The 19898-nt window shown below is 27.7% G+C and overlaps 3 protein-coding genes across 3 annotated transcripts; 2 read left to right on the plus strand and 1 right to left on the minus strand.

Moving 5' to 3' along the window:
* Window positions 1-38: 38 nt before the first annotated feature.
* On the plus strand, window positions 39-2638 carry LOC127276696 (ATP-binding cassette sub-family F member 1). The gene is made up of 5 exons (XM_051297305.1): window positions 39-649; window positions 734-959; window positions 1043-1688; window positions 1765-1943; window positions 2032-2638. Exons 1-5 carry the CDS (start codon window positions 303-305, stop codon window positions 2524-2526), a joined length of 1893 nt encoding a protein of 630 aa, XP_051153262.1. The 5' UTR covers window positions 39-302; the 3' UTR covers window positions 2527-2638.
* A 502-nt stretch (window positions 2639-3140) lies between these two features.
* Window positions 3141-9945, plus strand: LOC127276691 (protein transport protein Sec31A). The gene is made up of 13 exons (XM_051297295.1): window positions 3141-3282; window positions 3751-3961; window positions 4281-4701; window positions 4891-5136; window positions 5247-5540; window positions 5618-5986; window positions 6070-6193; window positions 6275-6580; window positions 6676-7733; window positions 8584-8658; window positions 8746-9030; window positions 9121-9192; window positions 9480-9945. The coding sequence occupies exons 2-13, from the start codon at window positions 3759-3761 to the stop codon at window positions 9666-9668; spliced, it is 3642 nt and encodes a 1213-aa protein (XP_051153252.1). The 5' UTR covers window positions 3141-3282; window positions 3751-3758; the 3' UTR covers window positions 9669-9945.
* Window positions 9946-10779: 834 nt separating this feature from the next.
* LOC127276697 (integrator complex subunit 10) lies at window positions 10780-14210 on the minus strand. Its single transcript, XM_051297306.1, has 8 exons — window positions 13916-14210; window positions 13690-13757; window positions 13378-13621; window positions 12599-13106; window positions 11745-12061; window positions 11422-11586; window positions 11099-11357; window positions 10780-10995 (listed from the first exon to the last, which is right to left on the minus strand). Exons 1-8 carry the CDS (start codon window positions 14066-14068, stop codon window positions 10829-10831), a joined length of 1881 nt encoding a protein of 626 aa, XP_051153263.1. The 5' UTR covers window positions 14069-14210; the 3' UTR covers window positions 10780-10828.
* Between the last annotated feature and the right edge of the window lie 5688 nt (window positions 14211-19898).

Raw genomic sequence — 19898 nt, forward strand, 5'->3', positions numbered from 1 at the left:
TCTATATGTTTGTACATCCATGTTAATTCTAAATCTGTCACCGTGTGTGTGACATACTTGTCCCACATTTTTTATTTGACCAAAAAAGAAAACACTTTCTAAACTTGAATTGAAAGTTAATTTCTAAGTGTTTTTTTTCTTTTAATTTGTTTATTAATTTAATCTCATCAGTGAATAGTGCGAAATATTTTATTTTATTATATTGTCAATCAGTACATTTAGAGGTTAGGTGGCGCCACGTGCTTTTGCACAAAAATTTTCTCGAAGAAGCTGTCCAGGTTCGAATAAGTGTATATATAAAAATGTCTAAAGTAACCGAGGAGGTGACGGAAAAAATATCCGATATGAATATTGAGGAGACGACAAAAAAATTGACACATAAGGAAAAAAAGAAATTGAAAAAACAACAGGAATATGAAAAAACTTTGGAGATGATGACCAAAACTGGTGGACAGGGTCATAGTGAACTTGAATCAAATTTTACTGTTTCACAAAGTGCACCACAAACACGTGGTGCACAACAATTGGATAATGCCGTTGATATTAAAGTGGAGAATTTTAGTATTGCCGCGAAAGGTAAAGAATTATTTTCCAATGCCAGCTTGCTCATTGCTCAGGGTAGACGTTATGGTCTTGTTGGTCCAAATGGGTAAGAAAATAATTCTTTTTTTTTTAATTTTTATTCTGTTTAAAGAAATTTTATTTATTTAAAAGAGATTTTGTAAATTTTCAGACATGGTAAAACGACATTATTGCGTCATATTCAAAAACGAGCTTTTGCAATTCCGCCAAATATTGACGTTCTTTATTGTGAACAGGAAGTTGTCGCTGATGATACACCTGCTGTTGAAAATGTTCTTAATGCCGACGTTAAATGTAAACAATTGCAAACAGAATGTAAACAATTGGAGGAAAAAGCCGAACAAGGAGACGAATCTGTTCAATCGAGATTGCAAGAAGTTTGTATTTTTGGGATTTTAGAAAAAATTAAATAAGATTTAAAATTCGAAATTACAATGTAAAAAAAAAAATTTGTTTTCAGGTTTACGAGGAATTAAAGGCAATTGGTGCCGATTCAGCTGAACCTCGTGCACGACGAATTTTAGCTGGTTTAGGTTTTAGTCGTGAAATGCAAAATCGAGCAACAAAAAATTTCTCCGGTGGTTGGCGAATGCGTGTTTCTTTAGCGCGTGCACTATTTCTTGAACCAACACTCCTCTTACTTGATGAGCCGACAAATCATTTGGATTTAAATGCCGTTATTTGGCTTGATAATTATTTACAAGGATGGAAAAAAACATTGCTTATTGTTTCTCACGATCAAAGTTTTCTCGATAATGTTTGTACGGATATTATTCATTTGGATCAATTGAAATTATTCTATTATAAGGGCAATTATAGTATGTTCAAAAAAATGTATGAACAAAAAAGAAAAGAAATGATAAAAGCTTATGAGAAACAGGAGAAAAAAATTAAGGATCTTAAAGCGGCTGGACAAAGTAAAAAGCAAGCGGAGAAAAAACAAAAGGAAGTGCTCACAAGAAAACAGGAGAAAAATCGGACAAAAATACAGAAACAAGAGGAAGATACTGGACCACAGGAATTGTTACAAAAACCAAGGGATTATATTGTTAAATTTAGTTTTCCTGATCCACCGCCACTTCAACCTCCGATACTTGGTCTTCATAGTAAGCGAATCGATTATTAATTTCTTTTTTCAATATTCCGGAAAATTTTAAAGTGTAAAGATTAAATTTTTTTCAGATGTGACATTTTCCTACGAGGGTCAAAAGCCACTTTTAATCGAAACCGATTTTGGAATTGATTTAAATTCACGTGTTGCCATTGTTGGACCCAATGGAGTTGGAAAATCAACATTTTTAAAACTCTTAATGGCTGATTTAACTCCCCTAAAAGGAGAATTAATAAAAAATCATCGCCTGGTAATTTCAATCAATTATTCAATTTTATTTTAAAATTAAATTATTATTTAATAAGAAATGTTGTTTAAAAATAAATTCTCCTTCACAGAGAATAGGAAGATTTGATCAGCATTCGGGTGAGCATTTAACAGCTGAGGAAACACCATCGGAATATTTAATGCGTCTTTTCGATTTGCCTTATGAAAAAGCGCGAAAACAATTGGGAACATTTGGTCTCAGTTCACATGCGCATACAATTAAAATGAAAGATTTATCAGGTGGACAAAAAGCACGCGTTGCATTGGCTGAACTTTGCTTAAATGCACCTGACGTTGTGATTCTTGATGAACCGACAAATAATTTAGATATTGAATCAATTGATGCATTGGCCGATGCAATTAATGGATATAAAGGCGGTGTTATTATTGTGACTCACGACGAAAGACTTATTCGTGAAACAGAATGTTGTCTTTATGTTATTGAAAATCAACAAATCAATGAGATTGATGGTGATTTCGATGATTATAGAAAAGAATTACTCGAGAGATTGGGTGAAGTTATTAATAATCCTAGTATAGCTGCCAATGCAGCAGTGCTTCAATAATATTTTCATAATTAATACAAAAAGTAATAAATTAAAATCAAATTTTAACTCAAATTTGTATATTATACTGTTCTGAAAAAAATAGGAAAAGGATTATTAACTATTATTATTATTCTAAGAGAGAAGGAATTTTAAATTATCGTATTATTAATTAAAAAAAAAATATTTATATTCAGCGAAAACATTCATTATAAATTTATTCATTTGACAATTTTTTTATGGAAAAATGTTTGCTAATTTTATTTGCAAAAAGGACATAATTAATTTTAAAAAGTTAAAAAAAGAAAAGTATAATTTAAAAATAAAACGAGTGATTTTTCTCATCTTCATTATTAAATTTGTAAATAAACTTGTGAATATTGTACAAGAGAATTTAGAATTTAATTTCTTTTTGTAAATTAAAATTTGTAAACAATTTTTCTGCTTTTTTTAAATGCATTCAAAATATTTTGTAAAAATTCAATTAATGAAATACATTTTGTTCATTGTTTAAAAAAATATTCTATTTATTACTTTAGATTACTATTTTTTTTTTTTATAAAATATTTATTTAAAAAATTGTTTTTTTTATTTTGACAGGCGGCAATTTGTTGGAAGTAGTAGTTTCATAATTTTGTGTAAGATGTCAACACTGATCATTTCCTTCAGTTCGCCACGTTGGAAGAGTTGACGGATGGCTTTGAGTGTGAAGTTTTTGTGAAATTTTTATATTATAATTAATTTCTATTATTTATCGTGGAATATAAACACACAAGGGTAAATAAATAATCTTTAATTTTTCTTTTTCAAGAACAATTTTCTTTGTATATGAAAAACTAACCTACAAATTGTCTCAGAATTTTCAATGACAGAATGTATGGAAAAATTTAATAACATGTATTGTTTTTTTATTTTATATTTTTAATGCAAAATATTTATTGGGAAATTTTAATTAGCAAAAACTGGAAAAATTTGTCTAAATGCTTTTAGTTTTGATATAATTAAAATAAACAAATTTAATTCAGTTGTCTTCATAAAGAGGTTATATTTGACGTGTCAAATGGAATGTTAAAAATTTTTTTAAATTTATTTATTTATTCTTTTTGGAATTTTTAAATTTATTTAAATTCGATAATTAAAAATGTTTTATTAAATATAGAAAATAAAAATATTTTATTGTTAAATAATTATTTTTTAAATCTTTTTTTTTTGGTATAATAATTAATGAAGTGTATTTTTTATTAGATTTCAAGATGAAGGTGAAAGAATTATTAAAGAATGTTAATGTAGCATGGTCTCCACAAGCTCAGCATCCAATTTTGTTGGCTGCTGGAACTGCAGCACAACAGCTGGATGCAAGTTTCAATACTTCAGCAAGTTTAGATATATATGCACTTAATCTTCAACAGCCGGGTTATGAAATGGAGCATAAAGTCAGCGTACCCAGTGATCATAGGTCCTTATCAATTTTTATTTTATTAAAAAAAAAAATATTCATGAAAAACGAACTAATAAGAATCAAAAAACAAACAAATAAAAAAGAGAGATTTCTACTTTTTGCTTTGTAATGATGACAATTTTTTTTTACACAATAATTCTGTCTCAAAAACTAAAAAAGCTAAGATTATTAGATATTTATGAAATTTTTTTATTTATTTTCATATAAACTTATTTTTAATTAAAATTATTATTTAATTAATAATCTAATTATAAAAATATAAATTATTTACTAAAACAAAAAATACATAATCAAATTAATTTGTAAAAATTCTCAGATTTCATAAATTAATATGGGGATCGTATGGAGATAATCCAAGTGGTGTTATTGTTGGTGGTTGTGATTATGGAACGATAAAAATTTATTCAGCTGCAAAATTATTGGCAAATGAGAGTAATTGTTTATTAAGCAGTCCCGATCGACACACTGGACCAGTACGTGCATTGGATTTTAATCCATTTCAATCGAATTTATTGGCAACCGGTGCATCGGAGAGTGAAATTTATATTTGGGATGTAAACAATACAAATACGCCAATGGCACCAGGAACAAGAAGTCAACCTGCGGAAGATGTGCAATATATTGCTTGGAATAAACAAGTTCAACATATTCTAGCATCAACATTTTCACAGCGTTGTGTAATTTGGGATTTAAGAAAAAATGAAGCAATTATTAAACTCACTGATGCCAATTCTAAGGTATATTTATTTTTTTATAAAATAATAAAAAAAATTTTGATTAATTAATTTTAAATGAAAAAAAATGGTACAATTAACTGATTAAACTATTTTTAAATATCGAGATACAATTCGTAAATAAATAAAAAGTATTAAATATTTTGAAAAATGTTTGTTTTTTCTTATAATATTTGTATTTTGTATTATCAGGTACGATGGAAAGTAGTTCAATGGCATCCGGACGTGGCAACACAACTTTGTCTAGCCTCTGAGGACGATCAGGCGCCAGTTATTGAATTATGGGATTTGAGATTCGCCACGTCGCCTTTGAAGACACTTCAAAGTCACCAACGTGGAGTTCTCTCAATCGCTTGGAATCCTCACGATCCCGATTTGCTGTTGAGTTGCGCGAAAGATAATCGAATTCTCTGTTGGAATCCAAATTCCGATGCTCCGGTAAAAGTCCACTTTTTTATTTATTATATTTATTTTTAATAAAATTTATATAAATATTTTTCACAAATATATAATTAGTTAATAATTTTATTGTAAATTTGAATTAATAGAATGGCGAAGTTGTTTGCGAATTGACGCAAACAAATCAATGGAACTTTGATGTTGCCTGGAGTCCAAGGGATCCGGGTCTAATTGTAGGAACAAGTTTCGATGAACATGTTGTTGTTTATTCCTTGCTCGGCGGAAGAAATCAAGAATCTTCCGAAACATCGAATAAAATTGTCGACTCATTTCCAGGAATGGATCCATTTACTCAAGCGCCACCGACAACAGAAACGGAAGCCGCTGCAATTTTGAAAAAGGCTCCAAAATGGATGAAACGTCCATTTGGCGCATCGTTTGGGGTAAAAAATTAATTATCTTATATTTAAATATACGGAACTCACTATTTTTTACTGTAATTTTTCTTCTTTTTTTTCAGTTTGGCGGAAAATTAACGACTTTTGAAAATGAACCCGTTGATCCAAATATGCCATCGAATTCAAATAGAAAAGTATTTATATCGCAAGTTATTACAAATCCAGAATTAGTGAAACGATCGAGTGATTTGGAAGCTGCACTTAAATCTGAACAATATAGCGATTATTGCAATGGAAAAGCAATGATGGCGAGGGATGAGCATAATAAAAAAATTTGGAATTGTGTTGGAGCTTATTTCAGTGATAATGTAACGACTGGACTTTTAGATTTATTAGGATTTAATATAGAAACAATGAGTAATAAATTAAATCAACTTGTGCCTCGTCAGGACATTGATAATATCACGGATGGTATTGCAAATTTAGATAATGTGAGTTAAATTTTTTTTAAAAATATTTTTTTAATCTTGTTAAATGTTTATTTTATAAAAATACAAAGTTTATTTTTCATTAGGTACTTAATGGAAACAGTATCGATGGAAGTGCAGCATTTGACGCCATAGCTGAACAGGAACAAAGTAGAATATCGTCGCCTAAAAAGACGCCTGAAAAAAATTACAAAATCAACACATCTGATGGTAATTTGGGAATATTTATTATTTATAATTTTTAATATTTATATTTTAATTTATCATTTATTGTAATATAATAATTTTCAGATGAAGACGGTCTCATTACACAAGCAATTCTTCTTGGCAATATTGAGGCAGCTGTTTCGCTTTGTTTCGCGAATAAACGATACGCGGACGCTGTTATTCTTTCGATGGCAGGTGGTCCGGATTTATTGGCTCAGACTCAATATCGATATTTTATGGAACATTCAGGTGCTCTCAATTCGCTCATCAGTTCTCTAGTGAGCGAAAATTGGACAGATATTGTCAGTAATTGTGACATCACTTGTTGGAAGGAGACATTAGTTGGAATATTCACTCACACCGCTCCCAGAGAACGAGCAATTCTTTGCGGTGATTATTTTATTTTTAAAAAAGTATTCAATAATTAAATTATTCCTTTTCGATTTAGAATTTAATTTTATAATTTAAAAATATTTTCTCCGCAGACATGCTGGGAGATCGTTTAGCATCGAGTGACAATTCTGAATTATCGAAACAAGCCGAAATTTGTTTCCTTTGTTCTGGGAATTTGAATAAAATGATTGAATCATCAGATTCGTCAATTCAGGAGAAAGCGGAACTTGTCACAATAATGCAAAAGGCATTGGAATTGCAGGGAACAAGCGAAGTTGTTATCGAGGGACAAATTGCGTCGATTTTATCACAATACGCCGAAATGCTTGCATCTGAAGGTAATTTTGAATCAGCTTTAAATTACCTTGGTAACAGTCAAGAACCGCGAATTGCAATGCTTCGCGATCGTTTGTATCGTGCATTGGGTTACATTCAAGATGCGCGTCCAAGACAATCACAAAGTTACTATCAACAACAACAACAACAACAACAGCAACAACAGAGAAAATCTTTGCCAACAAATACCTATAATCCAGTGCAAATGGGAAATAATTGGAATACAACACCTTTGAAACAATCTTATCCAAGTACTGCAAATCATTTTGGAACGCCTCTTGTTCCATCATTATCATCAGCTCCGCCGCCTCTCGATCAATTTTCAAATCAAGCATCGCCTTATGGACAAATTCCAGCACCTCAAGCACCACCACCTCCTCCTCCTCCAACTGCAAGTAATCTCAGTGGTTCGCGACCACCCAGTGTTGGACCACAATCGAGATCGAAATATATTATTGATCCATCGGTGAAATCTGCTCCCACTTATGGTGGGATGTCGAATTATCAACAGCCGTCAATGTTTGGCGCTCAGTCAAATTCTGTTTCGAGTTTTCCGGCTCAAAACACGTTTCAAGCCAATCAAGCACCATTGACTAATTCACCGTATTCGAATCCAGTGCCAAATTCAATGTTCAATGCACAGGAACAATCGGGATTAATGGCGGGCAATCAACAAACACAATCGCAAATTTATGATCCCAGTAGAGGTCAAGTGATTAATCAACCGCAGGTTTATGATAATCCTTATCAGCCGATACCACAACCTGCCGGTTGGAATGATCCACCGATTAGCAACAAACCAACAAGAATGCAGGTAATTAAACATTTTTTTTTATAAATCTTATTGATAAGAGAAAAATCAAAATATTCTGTAGGTCATTATTTATTCGAGTGGGTGACAATTTGAATTTTGTTAATTTAGAAAATTTTTCTATGCGAAAATAAAATTGATTTTGTATTTAAATGATCTATAGCCAGTTGTGGCTTTATACAAGAAAAATGAAATGTCAGCGGAACATGCCGGCACAAGGAAGTGGAAAGCAAAACACTCGAAGAGTAGAAATGAGGTAGAGATCTACTGAATGGTGTGCCTTCTTCAATTTTGTGAAGTACAATATTTCAAGGCAAATTTACCTCGATAATAATATTATAATTAGTTTTTATGAAAAATTTTCCGTTTTAGTCATTGGCTAGAAAGACAGTCAAAAATAAAAATTAGTTTAGCATGTCTTTTTTTTCGCTTTAATATAATATATTCCAAACAATCATTAACATTCGAGTATTGTTCTTATTAACCTTTAATAATTATTAAAAGAATATTAAAAATTGTTTCCAAAAATTTTGTTTTGCAATTTTTGTAGGTTTTTTTTTTTTTTTTTTTGAAACAAATATTAAAAGAGGAATATCACCAATTTTAAAAATATCTATTTGAAAATAAATAATTAAGAAATAATTGAATATTAATTTTTACTATTATTGTTTTTTAATATATAATCTACTTTTTTTACAGGAAAATTTTTTTGAGAGAGTTAGATTTTTTTTAGAACACTTCCCTCGATGGCTTTGAATTTGTTTTCATAAATTAATAATAATTTGTGAATTATAATAAATCATGGCAAATTGAAAAAGAAATAAAGTTTTATAAATGATTTTGTTTTTTACAGCCAAAGGCAGAATTTCAACAACCAGATCCGATTCTCCATCCTTTGAGAGGCGCTGTTCCTCAACAAGAACCGAATGTGAGTTTTTTTTTTTTATTAAAGAAATTAATTTTTATGTAATTAGTTTAAAAAAATTGATGATAATTTATTTTATTATCTTTTTAGTTTATGCAGCAACAAGGTTTCTATCAAGAACCCCAAATGCAATACAATCAGCAATATAATCAGAATGTTTTAAATCCTGCAAATCAATATATGCAGAATGTTGAACCTCATCAACAAATGCAACAAATTCAACAAATGCAACCAATGCAACCAGTACAAACAGTTCCTCCTGCTAGGATTGTTGAACCAGAAAAACCGAAAGCACCAATTCCAGAAGAGCATATTCATCTTAAAACAGTTTTGGATGAATTACAATCTCATTGTTTTGAAAATGCAAAGAATCCTGTGAGTAAATTCAACATTTATTTTTAAACAAAATTATTTTTTCTTAATTAAAAAATAAATAGCAAAAATCAAAATATTTTACATTTTCAGCAAACTAAACGAAAAATAGAAGATGTTGCCAGAAAACTCGAGGCTCTTTACGATTGTCTGAGAGAAAACAAGGTATAGTTGTGTTGAAGTTCTCTTAATTTGTTGTCATATTTTTTTCTTTCCCTTTCATTATTTTTATTTGAATTATTTGGAATTTTTACAATTTTATTATTAAAAATTGTTTTCATATCTTTATAATTTGTTTTATATTGTTTATATATTATTTTTAGTCTTTCAGTCATAATTTTTATCACCCATGTCCGGTAAGTTAGTAAATAAAAAAATAAATAACGTTGATAAATTTTGCATGAAAATGTTTTTTTTAATGAAAGAAAATAAAAATTAATAATTTTTTTCAGCTGACTCAAAATACACTTCAAGGATTACATCAAATATCGCAAATGATTCAAACCGGAGATTACACAGGTGGACTGGGAATTCACACACAACTTGTATCAGGACCAGATTTTAGTCAAATTGCTTCATTTATGCCAGGTATCAAAGTACTGCTTCAAAGCGCTTTACAATTAAGCGTCTACATCAGATAGAAGACTACTATTATTATTATTATTTTTTTTTTAAATTAGGAAACTCGATAATAAATTAAAATGCAGTTTCTCTTATTTTTCTATTAATCTCTCAATGCTTTTCTAAAAGGCTTTGAGTATAGAAATTTTTTAAAAATTACCGAAAATAATGTTTGTACAAAGTGAAATATCAAGGACGATTATCATTATTAGGGAAATTCAATTGACAATATAGTATATAGATATAAAAAAAATGCGGGAGTGTGAAAACAAAAACTTTGCCAAAAAAAATGTTTCTTCAGACGAAACTTTCTTTTTGTTATATAAAAAGTTAGTTTATGAAAATTTTTAAATTGTTACAATTTTTCAAACTATATTTTCAAATTATAGAGTAACTGTTTATTTCTTTAAATTTTCTTCTTTTTTTCTACTAAAAAAAAATTTCTATTTCCTAAACTATTGTCTCTAATTCTATTTTTTTATTTTAAATTTATTTTTATGTAAAAATTGCTCTTGTGTTCATTTTAATAGCTGTGTTTCTCTTTTTTTTTTGCTCGAATTTTGTCTATTTTATTGATAGATTATTATTGTTAATGGTTATAAACGAAAAAATTGTCGATTATCATTTTTTTTTTCTAAGAATAATAAAAGTGAGAGAAATATATACATATTGTATGTACGTTTAGGTGCGTTTTTCTTTGCTTTAATTAACAAACAAAAATATGAATGTAAAAAATAGTTTTATAATGTGTGTAAAAAAAAAAATTGTGTAAGTGAAGATCGAAAAAAAAGTTGTGCATTTACCAGTTTTTTCATCAAAATTTTTGCGTATTAACACATCTAAAAATGCATGTATTGATTCATTAAAAAAAACACATTTTTTTATGAAACGCTTAATATTATTATATTAAGCAATATTATTGTAAAAGAGAAAAATTTTCTCGAAAAAAAAAGAAAAAAAAATGTAATTATTATTATCTTCTATATATGTATTATTATTATTATTATTATTTATAGCTTATAATTTGTATAATAAACTTTTGATTGAAAATTTATATGCAATAAATTGTTGATAATCTTGTCTTAGATAATTATCAAAGTGTTGAAGTTTAAAATAAATGATTTTGTGAACTTTATGTTAAAAATCAGTTTATTTTTTTTTTTTTGATTGATTTTTAAATTTATTGAATAATTAAACTATGTAAAATAGCACTTTTTTCGTGAATTATAAATCTTTGAAGAAGTTCATCGAGTTGATCGACTCCGTCACGGGCGGCTTGTCGTCTCATTGCTTGTTTTACTTCTTCCCGAACTCCTTTGTCCGCGCCTCGTGTCGCGATTCTACGATCTGAAGGAATTTTTTTTTTATTAATAATTGTGTTAAATTTTATTTTTAATAATATTTTGATTTTTTGTTTTAAATTTATTAAAAATAAAATTTTCCTACGCACTTTGTAGCATTCCGGAATTGTTTCCAATATCGAGGGAAACACCGCCTCCGTGTTCGGTCCAGAGATATGTTAATTCCTCTAAAATATCAACATTTATAATGTAGGCCTGAAAAAGAGGATAAGAAAATGATCCTCGAGTTCTAATTCTTTCTGTGATTGTTGACAGAATTTCTGACTCTTGAGGCCAGTCAATTTGCATGAGAACTAAAGCGTGACCTATCGCCAAATCTCCAACACCTCCAGGAATTGTAAAATGCTCCTGAAATTGAAAATTTCATTTCAATTTTCAAAAAAAAAAAAAAATTGGCAATTAAAATATTTACCTTTAAAGTAGCTAACAATAAACGACAACAATATTGCAAAATTGGAAATCGAGCAATTGTGAGATAATGCAAATGTCGAATTGCCGGAACTGCTAAACTATTCGACACTTTTCCGCGAACAGGTGGCAAAATATTTGCAACCATTGAAATATATTCTAGCATTCCCTGTAGGAAAAAAACAAAACAAAAATTTTCGTATAATTGAAAATAAAATGAATTTCATTAGTATTTCTCTTTGTTTAAGAACAGAAATGAAATGAAATTTAATTTTAAAAACAAATTTTACAAATAAATAATATTTGAAATATTAAAAATAAAAATACCTTAAAATCTTTAACAAAAAAGCAATTGCTCGCCATACGAAGATGAGAGCATAATGTAATTGGTTCCTGAGGAAGTCTCGCTAATACTTCATGATGTAAACCTTTGTACATTGCTAAATCAGTGAGGAAAAAATTTAACCAAGGATCCAAACGAAATTGAGAACTAAGTTTTATTATTTCCCTTTGTAAATATTCTGTGCTATGAAGTAAATCCCATAATCTCACTGTTAAAGCAAGTCCATTTCCATTATATTCACCGTCACTTGTTATCGCAATACTCATAGTTTCCTCGCGTTTTCGTTTTTTTAACTTTGGTTCTAAAAAGAAAACAAACTTATTTTATTTAAATAAAATAAATCTCACCAATTTTAAAAATTAATTAATTATTAATAAATAATTGAATATTAATTTTTTCTATTACTGTTTTTACATTATACTTTTTTTACAGGAAAATTTTTTTGTTAGATTTTTTTTTTTTAGAACATTTCCCTGGATGGCTTCGAATTTGTTTTCATAAATTAATAATAATTTGTAAATTATAAGAAATCATGGCAAATTGAAAAAGAAATAAAGTTTTTTATAAAGGATTTTGTTTTTTGTTACAGCCAATGGCAGCATTTCAACAACCGGACCAAATTCTTTATCCTTTGAGAAGCGCTGTTCCTCAACAAGAACCGAATGTGAGTTTTCTTTTATTATAGAACTAAACATTTATTTTTTAAACTAATTTTTTCTGAAATTTTACTTTCAAATTTGAATAAAATGAAGATATTTAGTTAAATTCATTTAATTACAATTATTTAAATAATTAAATATTAATTTAATTATTAGAAAAAATAATTATTAAAATATACCTGAAGGAGATAAATTCGGCTCCCCGAAAGCTTCAATGAGGCAATATGTAGTTTCACCACCATTCACCAATGTTGAATGCTCATTCCATATCCTCAATAAAACGACAATTGTACAAACAAGAAATTGCCTTACAATTACTTCATCGCACATTCCAGGACTATGAGTTACAGCGTATTGATGTAATCGTTCACAATATGAATCTCGATTCCATGGCGTTGTAAAAAATGTACTCAATTCCCAACCTAATTTTTTGCCAATTAATTCAACAACTTGAAATAATCTCTCCCATGGTTGAATAATTTGAAAATCCTGTGGTTGTTGAATAAATGCCAAATAAAATTCAACTGCTTTATAAAGTAATCGTAAACTTAGACGTGGATTTAATTCAACGGGCGCTGCACCCAATAATGGTAATGCCTCGCATGTTAATAAACGACGAAATCCATTGACAGCACGTCCCGGATGACTGTGTTTCTCCGCGGTTAATAATGTCTCCACCAAACGGGGCTGAAATTTAATTATTAATTATTAATTAACAAAAATTAATTTGAAAGTTTATTTTACCTTTTTTAAAAAAAAATAAATTTGCAAACATTTGGAAAATTCTAATTAAATTTACAAAGTAAAAAAATATTTTTAAATCAATTTTTGAAAGTATTCAATTATTTTAATTGAAATTTAAAGTAAAAAAAATTAATAAAACGAAATATTTTCGTGAAAAAGTTTAATTTTTAAATTGCATTTTAGTTTTGATAGTTTAAAATTAAATTTTCTTTACGCCATGAGTTGAAATAGTTTGGGGAAATTTTCTTAATAGTAAAAGAAGCAATTTGCAATGTTCCATTGTATCTTCACTGTGATCTGCTGTCATAATTAAAAGACGATGCTGTAAATCTTGAGGAATGTGTTGAAACATTTGACACAATAATTCCGATTCTGTATCATTTTGCTCGGAACGAAGGCACGCCGTTACATTTTCAATTTCTTTCCATATATCCCGATCATCTGGAAAATTCTGAAAGCTAAAAGAAAAAATTAAATTAATTTCCTCAATTAATTAAAATTAAATATTCCGTATATTTAAACGTACATTTCGCTAAAACATTTTGCAGCCTCCTTGACATTCTTGGCAAGTTTCTCTATCCTATAAGCTTCGAACTATAAATAAATAAAAATTTATAATTTAATTAAATTATTAATTAATTAATTACTAGTGTTAAAATTGAAATAAAATAAATAAAAATAAATTTTAGGATACGGTGAATAATTATCAAAAAGAAATTAAATATATACTTTAAAATACAAAATAAATTTACCTGAACTTTTGCACTGTGTGGAAATAATGATTTTGCAGTAATTAACCATGTTTTTGCGGCATAAATATCAGTGGCCAAAGCTTCTTTAGCACGTAGAATTAAATAATCTTCTTTTGATAATTGATTATCGGATGTTGCCGCTTTCTCCAACATTGTTAGAGAATTTCTAATTAATTAAACATAAAATATTAATTATTTTCTCTATGATTTAAAATATATATTTTAGTTTTGTAAAAACACTTTTTTTTCCCCCAAAAGTTTATGTCAATATAACCAAACTTTTTTCTGACGTTTCTTTAGTCTGTTTTACCGACAGTTGTTACGATGCAATACCGACAGTTTCTTCGTTACCACTGTTATCGAAAGTACACGACAGAGGGCGACTCTGCCTCTTTCTTATTGGTTGAAAATTTGCAATAACGGAAAAATTAAACATTGTTGAAGCTCAGCTCATTTCGTCATAATTGTTGTTACAATTAACAAGTTAATGATTTATAAATTTGTTCAGATATAATAGTTTAAACAATATAGCCAAGTATTTTACAACCTTCGATAATAAACAGTGCTCAATTAGTTTGTCTATCTATGCAGCAAATAATGTTTTTAATGTGAGTATAAATTTATTTTCGACAATTTATTGAAAATATTTTCCAATTGAAATTGGACGCCATTTTTATTTCATTGTTGAATTCTCATTTCTCGCGTGAGTGTTGATGAAGAAGTTTGGTTATTTTGGCGATTAAGCTTTGCAATTTATATCTACTCATTTTAGTCAATTTTTTGTGGTTAAAAGATGAATACTCGTGAAATATATATAGAAAGCTATTTGATGAAAAAAAGCATTGAATGTTTTAGTAACGAAAAATTGACAAAACGCATTTACGTGTATGGCAAAGTGCAAAGTAATTTCAGTGAAAATTCAGGTAATTCAAATTATACTAATTTCTCCTTGTTTGTAATTTTTATAAAGTGTATTTGAGCAAAATTGAGTTACTGAGGTTAAGTAACATCTTTTTTTTACAATAATTATTATACAATTAGTAGCGCCTTTTTGTGCGATACAAATCTTAACCTATAAATTTGACAATTTTTACTCATGATATATTTTTGCCATTATCAACAATTAAGTTTGTATATATATTTAATTTGTTCAAATTATAAAATTTGCTTACATTTTGTAAGTATTTATATATTGTATATTTATATATTATATACATTTATTAATTCTTGAAAATAATTTCAAAAATTCTTTAATATTTTTTCACAATAAATTTATCCCTTTCAATAAAAATATAAAATCAAAAAAATCAAAATAAGAAAAATAAAATGAAAACAATTCACAATAATGTGTTTGTATAGAAATCATGTTTTTTGTTTTTGTTTTTTTTTTTAAATCGAAATTTGCTATTTGTGTAAATGCAAATAAATCCTAATCTAAATTTGATTTTTTTTATATTGAGAATTAAATTTGTATCTATTATCAAAATTATAATTTTATATTAAAATATTTATATCCCTTTTTTCAGAAATAAGACGTTAAAAATTAATTTACAAAAAAATTATTATTAATTAAAAAAATTAATTATTAAAAAACTAAAAAAAATAAAATTTTAGTAAATAAATTTTTAAATAAAAAAATTGATGAATAATAAAGTTGTGTAATAAAAAAAGATTTATAATAATAATAAATATTGAAATAAATAAATATTTATATTATAATAATTATAATTTTGATTTAATAATATTATAATTATAATAACCTCTATTTATAAATAATAAATTTATATAATAATAATTTATAATAAATTCAAATAAAGAAATTATTGATTCGAATACAATTTATTAGATCCAAATTTTAATTAATTTGGTTCAAATAAATATTTATTTTATAAAAGTCAAGTAACTAATTATTTGAAACAAACAAATTTCTTGTGTTTTTCTTTTAAATTTTTTAATTTTTATTAATTACACTGAGAAAAAAAATTTGTTTTAAACAATTAAAGTTTTATTAAAATAAATCAAACGTTTATTTAGATCAAATAAATATTTATATAAATATTTATAATAAATTTTCTTTAAAAATAAGTAAAAAATTATTTACTCTATATAAAATTTTAATTGTGTTAAATAATTTTTTTTATTTAAACCAAATAAAATTGATTAGACTCTGAGACAAATATATTTTTATTTGATTCAAATAAATTTTATTTTTCTTAAATAAACGATTTCTTTGGGTGTACAAAAAAATGGTTTATTTCTTTTAAATCAAACAAATCTTTAAAAAAAATTTATTTAATTCAAATAAATATATATTTGAAGCAAACAATTTTTTTTTAATAAATTTTTTCGATTAAATAAACTGTATTAGAATCAATAATTTCTGTATTTGAAATAAATACCATTCAAATAACAATTATTCGAAACAAGTAAATATTTAATAAAAGTTAAGTATAACTGATTATTTGAATAAAATAAATTTTTTTCTATTTTTTCTTGTCCAAACATTTTATTTATAATTATTAAAAAAGAAATTGTATACTAAGAAAGTTGGGTATTTTTTGGGAATGTAGAAGAAAGAAAACTTTTTTATTTGTATAAAATATTGATAAAAAAATATATTAAAGTTTATAAAACAGAGGAGCGCACACATATGCAGCTTTATCTGAGGAACAAAAGCATTGAACTTTTGCAAATCTTAAGAGCGTCATGAAGCTTCTCTTTTATATCCTATATAAAGTTGAGTGGTTCCATTTATAAAGATATAACCGCAGGCACTCTATGAGCAAAAGCCGCTTATTTCTTACGTATAGACGCCATCACTTCTTCACTTGCGAAAGCTCCTAAGTGGTTATGGCGCTTTGGCTTTGTATCCTGTGGCTTTCCGGGTTCTTATAAAGCACCGGAAATAAAGCTCCATCAGCGTTCTTCTTGATTTATGTGACAAGAATATAAAACAGATTCTTGGATATCTCAAAATCTTTTTTCTTTTATTGTTATTTATCATTATAATATACATTTTTCTATATAGATAAACGTCTTTTTAGTTAAAATACTATAAATTGAAACAAATTTATTTCATCTAAATAATCAGTTACTTGACTAATTATTAAATAAACTATATAATTGCAACGTAATGTGACTTGGTTAAAAATCTGAAAAAACAATTTTCAAATATTTGTTGCAAAAAAATATTTCTCTATTGTATAGTAAAAGTTGTCTAGAAAAGAATTGAGTTTAAAAAAATTTCAAAACGATCGAACTTGGTCTCTTAAATTACTGACCACTAATTTAAAAAGTATTTAAAGTTTTTATTGCAATACTTGAATTTCTAAAGGCAATAATACTTAAAAACTCTCAATCCTTGATCCTGAAACATATTTATCTTTTTCCTTCTTTGTTTTCTCAAAATCCTGTTGCGATTTTTTCTAATTGAATAGTGAAATAAAATTACTTTAATTTTGAAATATATTGATTAGTTATTATAAGAAAATTAACATATGGACAATTTTGACCATTAGTGCATAAATTTTCTTTCTGATGAATAAATTCTCCCCCAAATTCGAATCAACTGAAATGAAGCAAATCTTAATTTCTCGACTCAAAAGTATATATGTACATTAGGATATATATATATATATAGGAACATTTGGAGCTATATGGTAGAGCTGAATTTGGTTTTAGTTGACGGGTTAGTCACCCTCTGTCGCAGAATATACGCCGTTGGTCCACAATGGCATTAAAATTACCGCGGAAATTCAATTCCCAACTGAAAATGTATCGCGCTCGTGTGAATTGCGACGTGTGTAAAGGGAAGACATGTACACCCGTAGCCACAGATGCTCTCTCATTTACGTGTGCGTGGAAGCTATGTACCAACCTACGAGCAGCATAGCTTATGTTGGTTAGTTAGCGTGCAAGTACACGTATCAAAGGCACTCAGAATCCGAGCTTAACAAAGCCAGCTTCGAGCTTACCAAACCGTGTCACGTAGAAACGTGTATACCTTACCTGCTCACGCTTCGCGAGACTCTATACATATATACACACCCCTTCTACCCCCTTTACCTCTTCAACCCCTTCATCCTTGGCTGCCTAACTTCCAAGCTTAATGCGCGAGTAGAGACGAGCCAAAGATAAGTGGGGATGAGTTCCTATACGGGCAACAATTAAAACTAATTTCCAACCTTCCATCCCTTATACGACGACCCCTGTTATCCTGCAGAGTAATCCTATACCCTAAGTAAGTGATACACTAACTTCATTGCTATGAAACTATTTTGTCCCAAATTATATACTATCAGTAGTTTTTCTTCACGAGATTCTCGTTTTTATTTTTATTGATATTATTTTAACCAAAAAGTTAGCAAAGTGTTTTATTTAGTCTAGCTTATCTACTACAGCCTCCGTATGAGTGCGAAAAATTAATCCTAGAAAGGAATACCTGACAGTATTCAGTTTATTTTTCGTTCTTCGGTATTGATTCAGTTGGTCTTGTCAGGAGGTTGGTTTTTAATTGGATAACTTCATTAAAGAATTTTTTAACTTTAATTTTTACTTCCTTTCAAAAAGAAAATATAAAATTTTTAACCCATACACTCTTATATCCATTTATGTATAATATTTATTATATTATTATTATAAATAATAAAACAAAAATGTTAATCATCAAGTAGAAGAAAAATTAAAAGCTGAATTGTACAATAGTACAATTTCAGTGAAAATTAATTATTTAAATTAATCATGCAATATTATTGATAAAACAATAAAAAATGTTAATCATCGAGTAGAAGAAAAAAAAAAACGCTGAACATTGGTGCCTAGTTCAATTTCAGCAATAATTAATTATTGAAATGAATAATTTCCATATTAATAATAAAATAACAAAAAAGTTAGTCATGAAGTAGAAGAAAAAGAAAAAGCTTAAAAAAAGTTAATGATAGAAAAGAAAGTAAAGCTTATTTAGTAAATATTTTAAATTTTATCGAAATTTCATATAATTTATTTTTAACAGAATTTTACTTTTATATTTGTCCAATTGACGTAATTCATAAATTATCACATTCTAAAAATGTCTGATAATCAACAATATGAATGAGACTAAAAATAAATATATATTATTATTTTTATAAATGACCCTAAATTATTATTATTTGTAGGGTGTGTATGAATAAAAAAAAAAAATTCTTATAAAAGGGGAAACTAACTTTTATTCGTCGTTAAAATTTATACTTTTAGGGACATATTATACAAGTTAGCTGAAAACTATAATTAAAAATTGATCTAGGCACTAGGGGAAATTTGTAAATTCATATATATATATATAGATGTTGAATTCGTTAATACTTAGATCTTTGTACTAGATAGCAATTTCGTCGCCAGTGTCCCATTAGTATCTATTTACATGCGCGCACTTTTCATTGGTGAATATGATCACATATGGACGATGAGAGAATATCTTGTCAAAAAATAAAGAAGAGGGGGGGATCAAAAAATTTTAAGCCAAATGTGCAACTAAGTACCTACTTACGGCGCATTTGACGCAGGGGGATCGCGATTGCATTTGAATTGAGGCTTTAGTGAGCGGATTTTCGCCTGGGATTGAGCCATTGTGCCATTTAAATCTGCCACCTGACGGCCCTTGACACGCTATGATTTGCCTTTCTGAATTTTAAGTACCCCACCAGTTCTTTGATATTTTTTAACTTTCGTTTCTATTGATATGCGACTTTGTGTTTCATTTAAGAGGATTTATTGTAAACTATATTTGATATATTTTTTTCTTTCAATTCTAGTTTAATTTTCTCTTCAATTATTGCTTTTATTTTCTTAATTTGGTTTTTTTTTGTAAAAATGTACCAAAACTAATGAAATAGAAATTAACCGTTTGGAGGGTAAATTATTGATGTAAAAAAAATTAAAATGTATGAATGCAATTTTCGAATCACCCAATATTTTGGCCTGAAGGCCTATATGTATGTGTATC

The sequence above is a fragment of the Leptopilina boulardi genome, unplaced genomic scaffold (assembly GCF_019393585.1).
Source record: "Leptopilina boulardi isolate dan_hultmark-lab unplaced genomic scaffold, ZJU_Lbou_2.1 LbouV2_151, whole genome shotgun sequence".
NCBI lineage: Eukaryota > Metazoa > Arthropoda > Insecta > Hymenoptera > Figitidae > Leptopilina > Leptopilina boulardi.